Here is a 14,340-nt window from a genome sequence, read left to right on the forward strand (position 1 = left end):
GATGCTCAGACAGTGTTTCTGTATTCCTCCCACATTACATGTCTCTGCTTCTACTCTCTGAATGTTTCTTTTTTGTGTTAGAGTTTTGCTGGGAGCTGCTTGTGAATCTGTGCAGGCCTTCTGGCATTTTTGTCTGACTTCCTACTTGTTAGAATGGACTTTTCTTGAGCTTGAAGGTGGTGATCTTTAAATAATAACAAGCTTTCTTGGGCTCCTTTTCCCTCCAGGGTCTTATCCTCTGGAAAATTGCCAAGCAAGGTGGCCAGAGTCAGCTCTCTTGAAGTCTGGTGATACAATCTTGGTTTTTGCCCTTGTCCCTCCTCTCAGGGTCCTGAATTCCACCATCTTATGGTCACTGCAGGCAAGGCTGCCTTTGACCTTCATAGTCCCATCAAGCCCCTCACTGTTGGCAAGAGGTCCAAGCAGAGCACTTCTCCTCACTGGATCCTCTGTCACTTGCATTAGGAATTTGTCAATGACTCACTCTAGGAACTTTCTGAATTGTTTGTGCTTTGCTGTTTTGTCCCTCCAGCATGTAACAGGGTGGTTGAAGTTCCCCATGAGAACGAGGTCCTGCAAATCTGACGCTACTCCTGTCTGTCTCTGGAGGCCCTCATCCACTTGTTATTCCTCGTCAGGTGGCCTACAGCAGACATCTACTACAGTGTCACCCATACTAGTCTGCTTTTTAGTCCTTGTCCATAAGCTCTCAGTTGGATTCTCATCCGTCCACAGGCAGAGCTTCATGCACATTCACACTAGCTCCTTTTTCACATAAAGTCCAACTCTTCCTCCTTGTCTTCCTGATCTGTCTTTCCTCAACATCTTGTATCTCTCCATTGCAACTTTACAGTTATGAGAATCATCATGTCATGTCTCGATGATCTTGATGAAATCATAACCCTATGTCTGCATACATATCTCTAACTCATCACTTTTATTGCCTGTGGTGTGTGCATTAGTGTATGTTAGAGAGGCACCCTGGCATGCCATTTCCCAGAAAGGGTTTTGAGGATTTCTCTGTGATTGTGCATTGTAAGCACTTCCTTGCTTACATGCAAATGCTGGAGGTGACCCTGCTTAAGCCGTTTTTGTTATTTTTTTTTAAAAAAATAGTATTATTTTTCAGTCCTTTCATGTCACATCACTCCTATCCATCACAGGCCTGCTGATAACTCTCTCCCTCCCCCTTTATTCTTTGCTGTGGAGGTTTGAACTCAGCCAGCAGCCAGACACCAAGCGGCCGGCCCTTCGTGTCCTGCTTCCGCCTCTGGTAAAATAGGGAAGAGACAAAAAGAGGAGAATTCGTAGGTTGAATAAAAAGAAAGAATTTACTAAATATAACAAGAGAACAACAGTAACAATAGTGAGATCAAAAAGAAATGGGTAAAATGCATCAGTGGCTTACTGAGCACAGCAACCACCCCCCCCCAGAAACAACACGGGCCTGATGAGCAGAGGGTGCACAAGCAAGCCCCCCAAGTGAAGAGTCCCTTGAAAACGAGAGAGCCTGCCCACCTAAATCCCTGTGCGTGACATCACATGGTATGAAATACTCCAATGAAAATTAACTCCATCCTGGTTGAAACCAGGACATTCTCCAGTCCTTATTCCAAACCATTGACGTTATGCTTAGGTTTCCAAATACATCTTAAGGAATCACCACCTTCGCTTATCCCAGGTGTGCTGGTTTAGGCCCTGCTGGGACTGGAGACCATGTTGCTGTTGTCCCTCCCCCACCCTTGGACTGAGTAGGGCACAAAGCCCGGGGTTGAAATAAGGAGAAATTTAATACAACAGTGTAATAAACAATCTGAACAACAACAATAGCAATAATAACAACAATAAATAGTAATAACAGTAAACAAAAGATATACAGAGAAATACCGCAATGGACACAGCCGGCCCGCCGCGCGTGCTTCCCACAACCAAAGCCACAAAGGAAAGCTTCCCACGCTGCCGTGCTGGACCTGACGTCAGCACGGTATGAATAACCCAGCTGGAAATCCCTTCCCCTTGCTGGGGAAACTTAACCCTATCCTAGCTGAACCAGGACACCAGGTCTCACAGATATCATTCCTTTAGTCTATGGTCCATTCTTCCACAATACTTGCTGAGTTCATTTAGTCCATAACTTTGGTTTCCATCTGTTATGACAGTCTATAAGGCTGAGGGATGAGGCAGAGTTGGCTCAGTCGGTGGAGCTGTAGGCTTTGGATGTGGCATCAGTTTCATGGTGTGTAGAGGGGACAGTCCCTTTGAACATCCAGCCCAGCACTGGGAGTTGGGGAGCCAGGAGGAGCTGTGCTTCAGTCCCGATCATCTCTGAAGCAGCTCGAACCCCTGCATATGCTGCTCGTATCTCCTTTTCAGTTGGAGCGTAGCGGTCTTCTGATACTCTGTATCCCCAGCTCCAAAACCCCAGGGGTCGAACCTGAGTCTCCCCTGGTGCTCTCTGCCAGAGACTCCAGGTAGGGCCATTCTTCCCAGCTGCAGTGTAGAGCATGTTTTTAATATCTTGCCCTGTCCGAACTGGCCCAAGGGCTACTGCATGAACTATTTTCTGCTTAATTTGCTCAAAAGCCTGTCACTGCTTCAGGTCCCATACAAAATCATTCTTTTTCCGAGTCACTTGACAGAGAGGGCTGACAATCTGACTGTTATTTGGAATGTGCATTCTCCAGAAACCCACAACACCCAAGAAAGCTTGTGTTTCCTTTCTGTTAGTTGGTGGGGACATAGCTGCTATTAATACCCTCCACTGGAATCTCACAACATCCATCTTGCCATTTTACTCCTAAAAACTGGATCCCTTGTGCAGATCCCATGATTTTATTATGATTTATGGCAAAACTGGCTCTCAGAAGGATTTGGGTTATTTTCTCTCCTTTCTCAAAAGCTTCTTCTGCTGTGTTACCCCATATAATGATGTCGTCAATGTACTGTAAATATTCTGGGGCTTCCTTGTGTTCCAGTGCAGCATGGATCCATGCAAATGGTGGGGCTGTGTTTCCACACCTGGGGCAGTCAATTCCAGGTGTGTTGGACACCCCTCCAGGTAAAAGCAAACTGTGGCCTGCATTCTGCTGCCAGAGAGAAGGATGGAGAAAAATGCATTGGCAATATCAGTCATGGCATACCACTTGGCCACCTTCGACTCTAGTTCATATTGCAGTTCCAACATGTCTGGCACAGCAGCACTCTGTGGTGGTGTGACTTCATTCAGGCCACGATAGTCCAGTGTCAATCTCCACTCCCCTTTAGACTCTCGCACTGGCCATATGGGACTATTAAAGGGGGAGCACATCTTGCTGATGACTCCTTGGTTCTCTAGCTGACAAATCAGTTTATGGATAGGAATTACAGTCTCAATTGGTGTGATATTGCCATCAGCGCACAGTCGTAGTGGCAGTTGGCACCCATTGTTCTTCAACCCTCAGCAATACTACAACAGAAGGATCCACTGAGAGACCAGGCAACACAGAGAGCTGTTTAATTCCTTCTGTTTCCAAGGCAGCTATACCAAAAGCCCACCAGTACCCTTTGGGGTCCTTAAAATACTCTCTCCTGAGGTAATCTGTGACAAGGAACACATGGAGTGTCTGGGCCAGTCACAATGGGGTGTTTTTGCCACTCTTTTCCACTTAGGCTCACCTCGGCCTCCAATACAGTCAGCTGTTGAGACACCCCTGTCACTCCTGAAATACAAATGCATTCTGCTCCTTTAAAATTAGATGGCATTTGATTAGCACCAGTGTCCACTAGAGCCTTATACTGCTGGGGGTCAGATGTTCCAGGACATTGAATCCACACAGTCCAGTAAACTCAGCTGTCCCTGCCTGCCTGGAGGCAGAGCCCCTCTAATGTTGGTTGTAATACTCACTAATGACAAATGGGTTAGTGTGATGTGCACGGGTTTCAGTCTCATCTTGATCATTCACTTAGTGTGAATACAAGTCAGAAGTTCTTCTCATAGGATCATGAGCAAAGTCAAACTTTCTGCTCTGTTTGGGCACTTGATCACTGGGAACTGGAGCAGCATTTCTCCTGAAAGGACCACTTTCTGTACTTCTGTACTTCTTTTTCCTTCCAGCTCACATACCCACTCCTCTAGGTAGGTTTTCCATCCCATCTTTTCATGTCTTCTCGATAGTCACGCAGGCAATGCCACAGCTTCCCCCATGGTGTGTACCGGTGCTCTTGAGGAAAGAAACAATTGATCCTAATAGCTGATATTCTGGTCCATGCAGGTGGGGAGTAGGACATGTTCTCTTTAATTTGCTGGATATCTTGTGGTAATTTGTTCACAGCTGCGATGGTGGGGGAAGAGACACTTTCTTCATATTGTTGTAGTCGGCGAACCAGTTCACTCACTGTTGGTCCCTCTTGATCTGGCCACTCCATTACTGCTAATGCACTGGCATATGATGAGGGTGTGCTCCGTACAAAAGTCCTCCACGTGGTCTGGGTGCATCGGTCTTGATCTGGATCTGTGGGTAGCTGTGCATTATCTGGGTCATAGTAAACTACCTCCCGCACGGCTGGCTCCCTCAAGTATTGAATGCCTCTCTCCATAGCGGTCCCCTTACTTGGTCGATATGTCAAGTCATCCTTGAAGGGATACCTCTCCCTCACACTTGACAGAAGTCACTTCCAGAGACTAAGATTTTGTGTCTCCTTTCCAATGGCTTTGTCCATGCCCCTTTCCTTAGACAGGGATCCCAGCTGCCTCACCTCCCTGCCCTCTAGTTCCATGCTACTGGCCCCGCTATCCCAGGAGCAGCCAGGTAACGAGTTGGTCAGCTGGCTGGCGGTTGAAATCTTCTATGTCTCACAATTCACTCAAGGACAAGCATTGGATGATTATCCCTGCCTCTGCCTCCTACTATTCTTGCGATGGGCCTGGTTCATCATCACCCTGTAGACTGTGAGGGGATTTTCTTCTGTATTTCTTCTTCTGTATGGGAGTAACTGACACTACTGTGGGTTGGTTCTCTAGTTCAGCTGCAGCGCCCATCCTTGGGCTTGTAGTGGCTGCAGTTTCTGTTACTTGGTTAATCTTAAATAGTAGCTTAACTCTGAACAAAACCTGAACCACATTCAGGAACACACTAGCTCCTAACAGCACGGTAACTGTGCTTATGTCAGCATTCCAAAGATATTTGAATCCCCTCAAATTTCTCAAACACAGGCTGTAAATAGCCTTAGGACAGATGACTGCACGATATCATAGATGATCATCATATAGTACAACAGAAACAAAACCTTAACCCACCTCTCACAGAAGGTGAGCAGCTGCGTGGGAAACACATATTGAAAATGAGATGATAAGATCTTAAGGAGCCAAGCCATCCTCGAGCCCCCAGTTAACTGAGCACCAAAAACTGCGGAGGTTTGAATTCAGCCAGCAGCCAGACACCACGTGGCCAGCTCTTCACCTCCCCCTCCTCCCTCTGGTAAGATAGGGGAGGAACAAAAAGAAGAGAATTCGTATGTTGAAAATAAAGAAAGAATTTACTAAATATAATAAGAGAAAACCAGTAACAATAGTGAGTCTAAGAAGAAACAGGTAAAATGCATCAGTGGCTTATCGAATGCAGTGATCGCTTCCTCCCCAGCAACAGCATGGCCCAATGAGCAGATGGCACACAAGCAAACCCCCCAAGTGAAGGGTCCTTCAAGAGTGAGAGCCCGCCCACCTAAATCCCTGGGCATAACATCACATGGTATGAAATACTTCTATGAAAATTAACTCCATCCTGGTCAAAACCAGGACACTAGCCAGAAGATTTTCTTAACAGGTCAACCATCTTCCTGGCAAAGATACTTTTGCCCCACTTAGTTTGTATGAGGATACCACCTGGGCCTTCATTACCTTGATTACTAGCCCCACCCCCACCGTTCTCCTCACCCCCAGAGATCTATACTTGCTTTTGATGCAGTCTGGGTTGCCTCTGGCAGTATCTTTGGTACCCAATGGAAGAAGAAAAAGGGATAGCAGTCAGTGAGTCAGACAAGCTTTCTTTGACAGTTTCTTTACAATATCCTGGATCCAGGCCCCTGGCAGGTAGCAACCTGCTCTAGATGATAGGTCAGATCTTTGACCCAACTGTTTCAGACAACTGTTGATTAAAATTCCAAGATCTATTTCCTGAATTGCAGTTTCCAGATCTTGAGCTCATAATCATGGGAGCATGGTTTGAGATAAGGCAATACATGTTAGGGAAAAAATTATGTATGTTATGGACTTCAAAAACTGGTGTCCCGCAGACAGCAGAAAGTTACTTGTGAAATTTAGATTCCACCATAAGAAAAACTCATAGGAATGTGAGCAATTCCATGAATTGTTTCTTTTTAAACAAATACATTTTCATGGTTGAAATGTCAAAAGAGTTTATTGGTCTTAAGGTCACTCATTGGTAACTGGCAAATTTACGGAGTATGCACAATTTTTCTGAGAAGTTTGCATTTTACAGAAAAATTGTACTTTTTCAAAACCAAATTTTAGAAAAGCAAGGAAATAAGGTATTAGGTTAATTACACTGTAGCCCTTATTTAGTTCCTTCAGGCTAGCCATACAAAATGCATATATCTGCAAGTATTGCACCTGTATTTTCCATTAAGCAATGTTGTTCAAAAGTCAAAGCGATCCTGTTGGAACAAGGATTGACAAGTAGATCTCATACTGGCCATAGGTATCTAGTGTATGGACATTGTAGGCCCAGCTGAGGCTTTGTTAGTTGAAGAATTACTCTGGCTTGTATTCCCATCTAATATTACTTACTTCTGTTTGTATCTTAAGCTAAAGGTCTGTGGTGGGTTGACCTTGGCTGCCTGCCAGATGCCAACCCAGCCGAGGTCAAGTCACTGCAGACTTTTTTGGCAGCCAACCTGGGGCTTGAGGAGTGAGAGATAAGGACAGTAATTGGGAGTGGTAATGGCCAAAACTTAGATTGGACATTGCCACAGAGAAATAACTGTGGGGATTCTTTTGTTGTTGTAATGAGGTAAAGGGACAAGGGGTGGAGGTCTATTGTGTGTAAAACTTTCATTTTTTTCAGTGTTATGTCATTTTGATTTTGGTGTGGGAATTTTTTTTTTTTAGACATAAGTGAAGTTTGTGAAGCATGTGTGATGAATGTATATTTTGACTGTTCTTAAATACATGTGTCATAGACTTGAGGGTGAAATGTACTGATTTTAGGTGCCCAGGTGTTGACAGCCAGGGGCTCCAGGGTTGGTGTCTGTGAAGAGATGCCAGTGCTGCCCCATCCTGGACACAGCTTTTCCAGCCAGCTCCAAAACAGACGCACAGCATGATGCCACTGAGCCCCTGTGCAGGTTTAAGCCCTGCCGGGACCGGAGAGCACGTTGCCGTTGCCACTCCCCCACCCTCAGCCGGTCGGGCTGGAAGCTAAGCACAGACCCCGGGCTGAAATAAGAAGAAATTTAGTACAACAGAGTGATAGAACAATCTGAACAACCACAGTAGCAATGGTAACAACAATAAACAGCAATAACAATGAACAAGACAAACGATATACAGAGAAATAACGCTAGCTGGTCACGGTAAAAGGTTCCCGCCACCGAGCCCGCCAAAGAGTAAAAAGGTTCCGCCCCTGGACCTGACGTCAGCATGGTATGAATAATCCAGCTGGAGATCCCTTCCCCCTCTCTCTCTGCTGGGGAAGCCTAACCCTATCCTAGCTGAACCAGGACAGCCCCCCATCAGCAAGAGTAGTGGCACGTCTGGGAGAATGTGTTTTAAGAAGGGGGAAAAAGCTACATGGCAGTGAGGTATAAGAAAAAAAATTTTAAAAAAGAGAGAAACAACCCCGTGAACACCAAGGTTGTTGAAGAAAGAAGGGTAGAAGGTGTTCCGGCCACTGGAGCAGGTAGGGGAGACTGCCATGGAAAAGTATTTCCCTGCAGACTATAGAGAACCCTATGCTGCAGCAGGTAGACGTTTCAGAAGTAACTGTGGGCCATGGGGGGATCCTACTGGAGTTCTTTAAAGAATGTGGCCTGTAGAGAAGATCCCATGCTGCGGCAGTTCATGAAGGACTGTAGCTTATGGAAGGGACCTCATGTTGGAGCAGGCAAAAAGTGAAGAGGAAGGAGTGACAGATAAGAACTGTTGTGGACTAACCACAACCCCAATAGACTTGCACCCCAGGGGTTGGGAACAAAGGAGTGAAGCTGAACCAGGCTAGAAAAGTGGTAGGGAGAAGGTATTTTAGTTTTGTCTTTGTTTCTCACTATCCAACTCTGTTTTAATTGTCAATGAATTAATGTTCCCCAAGTCAGATCTGTTTTGTCTGTGATGGTAATTGGTAAGTGATCTCCCTGTTTTTATATTGACTCATGAGCTTTTAATCTTACTTCTACCCCTGTCCTGTTGAGGAGGGAGAGTGAGAGAGCAGCTGGGTAGGGGTTTGTCAGCCAGCCAAGGTCACAGGGCTTTAACTTCTTTAGTCAGGTGTTTGTTTTGGATGTCTATATTTGTGTAAATTTTCGCAGCAGGGCAGAAATCAACTTACCACTGGGAAGTGTTAACTCTTCTGGTGTTCAGGTAGTAACTGACTCTTGTAGGCTCCTTTTGTGGAAGTAAAATGTTTTGTTGAAGAAAGTTTGGTATATTCTAAAGTGGGGTTAGAACTAAACTGAAGTTGTAAAGTTTTTTAAACTATATTGCCCGTAAAAGGCTTGTTTAGATGATGGCTCATAAAGTTTGTCTTCTTTCCTAAAAGCAGACTAGAGCATTGCAAAAAAAAAAAAAAAAAGAATGGAAAGAATTGGATTGCCAACTTCAGTCTAAACACTCATTAGAAGATTATCTTTGAAGCTATCTGGTGGTATCTAAATTTCATAGCAACTTGTTAAAGTAACTCTAGAGTTGCTTTATTTAACTGTAACCTTATTTGCATTGACAAGTGAAATATGTCCTTCCTTGTAAAATTAGTGTACTGGGAAACAGTACATATATAAGTTGGCTATACTTCTGAACATTTTTTCTGTGATAGTTTCTTTCAGTTCCCTTTTGTGAGTTTGACTTTTGCCTCTCTCTGATGTTGTTATCCCTTTTTACTGTTTGCTTAGTTTGTCCTCTTCATCTTCTGCATTCCCCTATTTAGCGTATTGTGCTATTCTGTATTCCTCTCACCACCTTCCTGCCCCGATGCCATTGTGAGCTGTCATAATTTTTGTGACTTAAGGCTCTTATTCCTACTGTTTACCTAATCAATTTCAGTTTCCTCAGAACAGGGCCTGCCAAATACTTCTTTTCCTCCCAGCTGTGTCCTGGGTGTCCTATTGTGACTAGAAACTAGCTCTCATTTGTAAATTTTCTACTCATTTGACACTTCATCTCTCCCTGTGTAATTAACAAGCTGATCCATTTTGATGAAAACAGCTTTGATTTTTAATAGCAGAAATGTTTTAATGAATTCATGTTTTATATTCCTTTTACTCTTTTTTAGATGTTAGATGTCTATGACATTCTTCCTTTCGATAATCCAGATGGTGGCGTGTGGAAACAAGGATTTGATATCACATACAATGAAAATGAATGGAACAGTGAACCACTTCAAGTTTTTGTTGTGCCTCACTCACATAATGACCCAGGTAATACTTGAACTATATTAATTTGGGTATCTAGAGGCTTTTGAATTAAGAAGTATATTCTAATTTCTATTAAGATTTGGGTTTTTTGGACCATACTATTTAACATTTTAGATTTAAGCCTGGCAAGGCAGTTAAGCTGATGTATAATCCAAATGCCATTGACTTCAAGTGACAACTGTTATGATGAAAGTTGTACATGTACTTATTTATTAACTGGAGTAGAACTTCATTATTGATATTGGAATGTAATACAGGTTTTCTATGTTCATCCTGCTGGTAAATTCTGACCCCAGTCAGTTTATTCATTGATGCATTAAGTATGTCTTGTTCGTACTTTGACTTTTTGGACTGTTGTAGATAATTAACCCTCAGCCTGTGCTAAAGAGATGTGCTTTTTGGAAGATATGATAATGGCAAATCTGAGGTTTTTGACTGTAACACTTCATTTATTATTTTGTGCACACTCCTGCCCCCAACCTGCAGTGAGATAATATAAAGTCTGGATTTAAACTGTAATCTAGGTATGCTTACATAATTTCACTTCTTCATCCCAAGTGGATGTTTAGTGTGTAATAAATAAAATGGAAAAGTGTTACTTTATTGTGAAATGACTATAAAATACACCAAAAGCAGTGAATTAGAGTGTGTGTTATACTCCTGGTACATGTACACTGATCATGAGAAGCTGGTGAACCTGCTTGTTACTGTGGAAAGACACAATTTTGATAATTTTAAACTTTACTACTGTGTACCTCTAACAATTTAATTTGTTGCTTGAAGTGCTGTGGATCTGAGTGAAGTAAGATACAATAGTTTGAATGTATGACTTCTCACATGTATCTTGCATTTTCAAAGAAAATGAACACTGGAATTGGAAGGGACTGTATTGTTCAGTTATGACAGCCACAATAACGTAGTATGGTTATAGTAAAAATATTCAGAGAAAATAATCATGGTATGAACTTTGATCTGCCTTTTTGTAGGGCTGTCTTTAAACCTGTGTCCATTTAATTCCTTTCTGGTTGTTCCCCTGAAAATTTTCCTATAAGGAAGCCACACTTTGTACAGTCATCTAATTAGTCTGAAACTATCCTAGAGGAATGTACCAACCTTCTAATTCTCCTGGTTCTTATTAGAAAGGGCTGTGGAGTTTACCCTTCTCCCTTCTTTCTGCTGGAGCTAGTGGGATCATTTCCTAATTGAGGGAGGCTGGTTGGTATCCTGCTAGATGCCGGTTGCTTAGGGTCACATCTGTCCTGAGGTGATTTTAGCTGTATTGAACAAACACCCCTTGCACAGTGCAGGCAGAGGTAGCTCTGCAGAAACACAAGGCTTGGAAACTGCAGGGTAATGTCCTACAGGAAGCTGAGAAGAGCTTTGCAGATAACTTTGCTGGTGTCCATTCAAGTCATGAGGTTTAGTAGGGTCTCAGTGTCCTTTTTTTTTTCCCCCTGCAGGTTGTTTTTCTATAGGTTCTAGTAATTTTGGATTTATCTGTTTTGGTTTGGTTTTTGTTTTGTTTTGTTTTAAATTATGTACGTTCCTTCTGTAACTGCCTTCCAAATAGAATATATTAGACTGATTTCCTCCATGGTGCCTGTCCTGTCCTGTCGGTACTCTATGCAGAATTGACCAGTTTCTGTAGTCATTCTGAAGGACTCTTTGGAGCTAACCTTTAGCTTTCTGACCTCTGGTCTTCTACTTTCTTCACATCTAGATTCCTGTCTTGCCTTTTATAATTAGCTGTGGTAGACTTTCACAACACCTTTTGTGTCTGACAAACTTCAGTCTTGGGTGCCTTCTACCTACCCAAATCTACTATTTGGTTCATCCTGTAGCCCAGTTCTGCTTACAGAAGTAGCCCACTGAGCATTTGTATTCTAAGGAATTTGAGTATTGAAGGTACTGGACCTCTTTTCGGGTCAAGATTGTTTTGGTAGATATTAACATCAGTCACTATAAATTACATTCTCCATCACTGTATGCCAAGCAGGGCATACGGTCATGAGGCTGTTGTTGGCTCATCTGGCCAAAAGCAAGAGCTATCAATATCAGGTTCTGCTGGAGGAGGATTCATTAGAGCCTTCAGATTTTTAGTTGTGTCTTTTGGGGCTAGCAGACTGATACCTCTGTATTGTTCCTGTGAGAAGGGTCCCAAAAATAGTGGAATTGTTGGGAGCATGGACACATTTCTTATTAGCCTGCAAATTAGGATGGCAAGTTACCAGGCTCACTTGGTGAGGAATGCCTTGAGCTTTACTGTATATTTGCCATGACACTTGAAATATTATACCTTCTTCTGGAAGGTCAGAAGATAACAAGGGTTTTCTCGAGGTCTAGAGAATGCTGTATGTGGCATGTTTCTCTGTCAGGTTTCAGTTCTTGGTCTGTGTTTAAAAAACCCAAACAAACAGCAAAAACCCAACAAAAAACCCCATCCCAAATACGCAAATAAAAAACCGGAAACAAACACCCCTCCAACCACAAACCAAATAAACCAGAAGCCCGAAATAAACAACACCACCAAAAATAAATCAAACAAAAATCCCTCAGTCAAAACCCCCTCAGCTTCCCACCCCCTTCAAAAAAAGTTTTTGAGTCACCAGAGTTATTAAACTTCTCAGACAGATAAAGCATAGAAACTGTTCTGCAACAGAGGTAGCCTCACCAACACCTTTTCTTGTTTAACTTTTTGTGTTACCAATCATGGAATTTCCTGTGTTTTCCCAGTAGGAATTTTCAAATTACCTAGGAAGTATATTTGTGATGTGTCTGTCTATTTCTTAATTTTACATTGGAATGGTGTCTCTTGGTGGGTGCATTTGAGAGCTTCATTTAGTGAAGTTTCATCTGGTTCGATTTTGCCCTCTACAAACATAGGGGTATGGGCCATAATAAACTTCGCTTCAGATACAGATTTTTACTAGCATTTAGATATCTGTCTTGGAGGATGTCACTCTATAAATCACTAGTAAGGTCATTGTTCTTCCAACTCTCTTGAAAGAAGTCCTCTCTGTGGCTGCCCCTTCAATAATAAGGTTTGAAGAATTCTTTGAAGTCATGAAAACTGTCTGTCATCTTTGCAACTTTTTTCCTGCATAGGTTATTCCCAAGGATTTGCCTGAAGTCTTAACGGGGTTGTTATTAACCTTTGACAGCTGACTTTCTTACTGGTGTCTAGCTTTGGTTTCTACAGTTGTCCTCCTTGATACCCAACTTCTTCATGCCCCTACTGTAAAATTATATCTGTCCTTCCACCAGAAGCAACTAAAATCAAGAAATGTGCATCACCTTGTGCATACAAATCTCCCAGCTTTTTCAGGCTCCTCAGTTGATACCAAGTAGAATTAAACTAAGATTATCCTGATAAATGTAAACTGTTCCATCACCAAAAGTGATCATGTGTGTCTGATTATTGTTCGCTTTTACGAAGAGTGTTATCAAAGAAATTTCTTGACTTAGTACTGCTTTCGGAAAGGACATTTCTGTAGAATTGTCTGCAGTATTAAACTGCATATTAAATAAGCACTTGAAAGAAGGAAAAATTACCTGTAATAGGGAACTGAAATCTCTTGTATCGCTAATAGTCACATTATTCCTCTCTCACAGAGGACTAAAAGGCATGGTGCAAAGAAAATGCCTTCTGGCAAAAAAGCTTAAGGCATAATGAACCTGTAGTGTAGCAATGTATGTGAAAAATATTTACCAAGAAATGGGGTCAGTAAACATATAACTACATTATCTTCAGAACCTTTAAAATCTCATTATATTTTATGTTTTCTCATCTGAGGCTACTTTCTCTTTAAGTATTCACATAAACAGTTTTGCTAGTAATAATCTGTAGCTCAAAGGCAAAGAAACTGACTTGAAACAGAATTCATAGGGAAGGCACTGGTCTAGATTCTGTTCTGGGTGATAACTTATGTGCTGATGCTCTGAAACACTTTCTGTTGCTAAATTCTGCTAAATCTAGGTTAACTGCTTCCGTGTGAGTTCAACCAGGACCTACAAACTTGGGGTCTCCACGCTTACTCTTCAGTAGCTAATATATTTACTTCTTATTGGTAAATTGGGTATGAGAATGGGTCACCATGACACTTTTGTTCAGTGTCAGGTCGTTTTTGACAGTTGATGATTGGAGCATCTCAGTAACATGTCTGATCTGTGGGGGACTTGCCCAGTGCAGAGTAATCTCAAGCCATGGGGAGATGTTCAGTTTGCAGATAGCTGTGTTGTGTGAGGTTATAGCCATCTCAGATGGGTGGCATTTTTCTGGAGCAGATTAATGAGTGATCATATAACCTGCTGTGCTGGCAAAGCCCTTATTTTAGCTCTCATGTCCTTCAACAGCAGTTTCATGTGACTGCCTGAAGTGGATTAGAAAGTGAAACTCCAGAGGGGAGAACCTTGCTCAGGGAGCACAGTGTTGTCAACCAGCACAACTAGGCTTGAAAGATGATGTTCAGAAATGACCCAAGGAGTTGACAGACACCCCTAGCATTTATTGCTCTCTTGGCAGTGATGATTCTGGTAACATTCCTCATTAAATTATTGAAAAATTGTAACTTGTGAGCTTTGTAATATATGTGTGTACCAAATCAGAGTATTTTATTTGCTGAATGTGGTTGTTACAGATCTAGTACAAGCAACACTTAAGTGGAATTGAACAAGACTAAAATAGATTTTCCCTCCTTCCTTGCAAGGTTTTTAAATTAA

General features: G+C 42.4%; 1 protein-coding gene across 2 annotated transcripts in view; it reads left to right on the top strand.

Annotated features, from left to right (window-relative positions):
• MAN2A1 (mannosidase alpha class 2A member 1) overlaps positions 1 to 14,340 on the top strand; it is a 134,771-nt gene that overhangs the window by 17,324 nt on the left and 103,107 nt on the right. For both annotated transcript variants that reach the window (XM_026866000.1, XM_026866001.1), the window contains exon 3: positions 9,480 to 9,624. In XM_026866000.1, coding sequence (XP_026721801.1) covers positions 9,480 to 9,624 — 145 coding nt within the window. The remainder of the gene's footprint in view (positions 1 to 9,479; positions 9,625 to 14,340) is intronic.

This window comes from Athene cunicularia (genome assembly GCF_003259725.1).
Source record: "Athene cunicularia isolate RWA chromosome Z unlocalized genomic scaffold, athCun1 chrZ_part1, whole genome shotgun sequence".
Classification (NCBI taxonomy): Eukaryota; Metazoa; Chordata; class Aves; order Strigiformes; family Strigidae; genus Athene; species Athene cunicularia.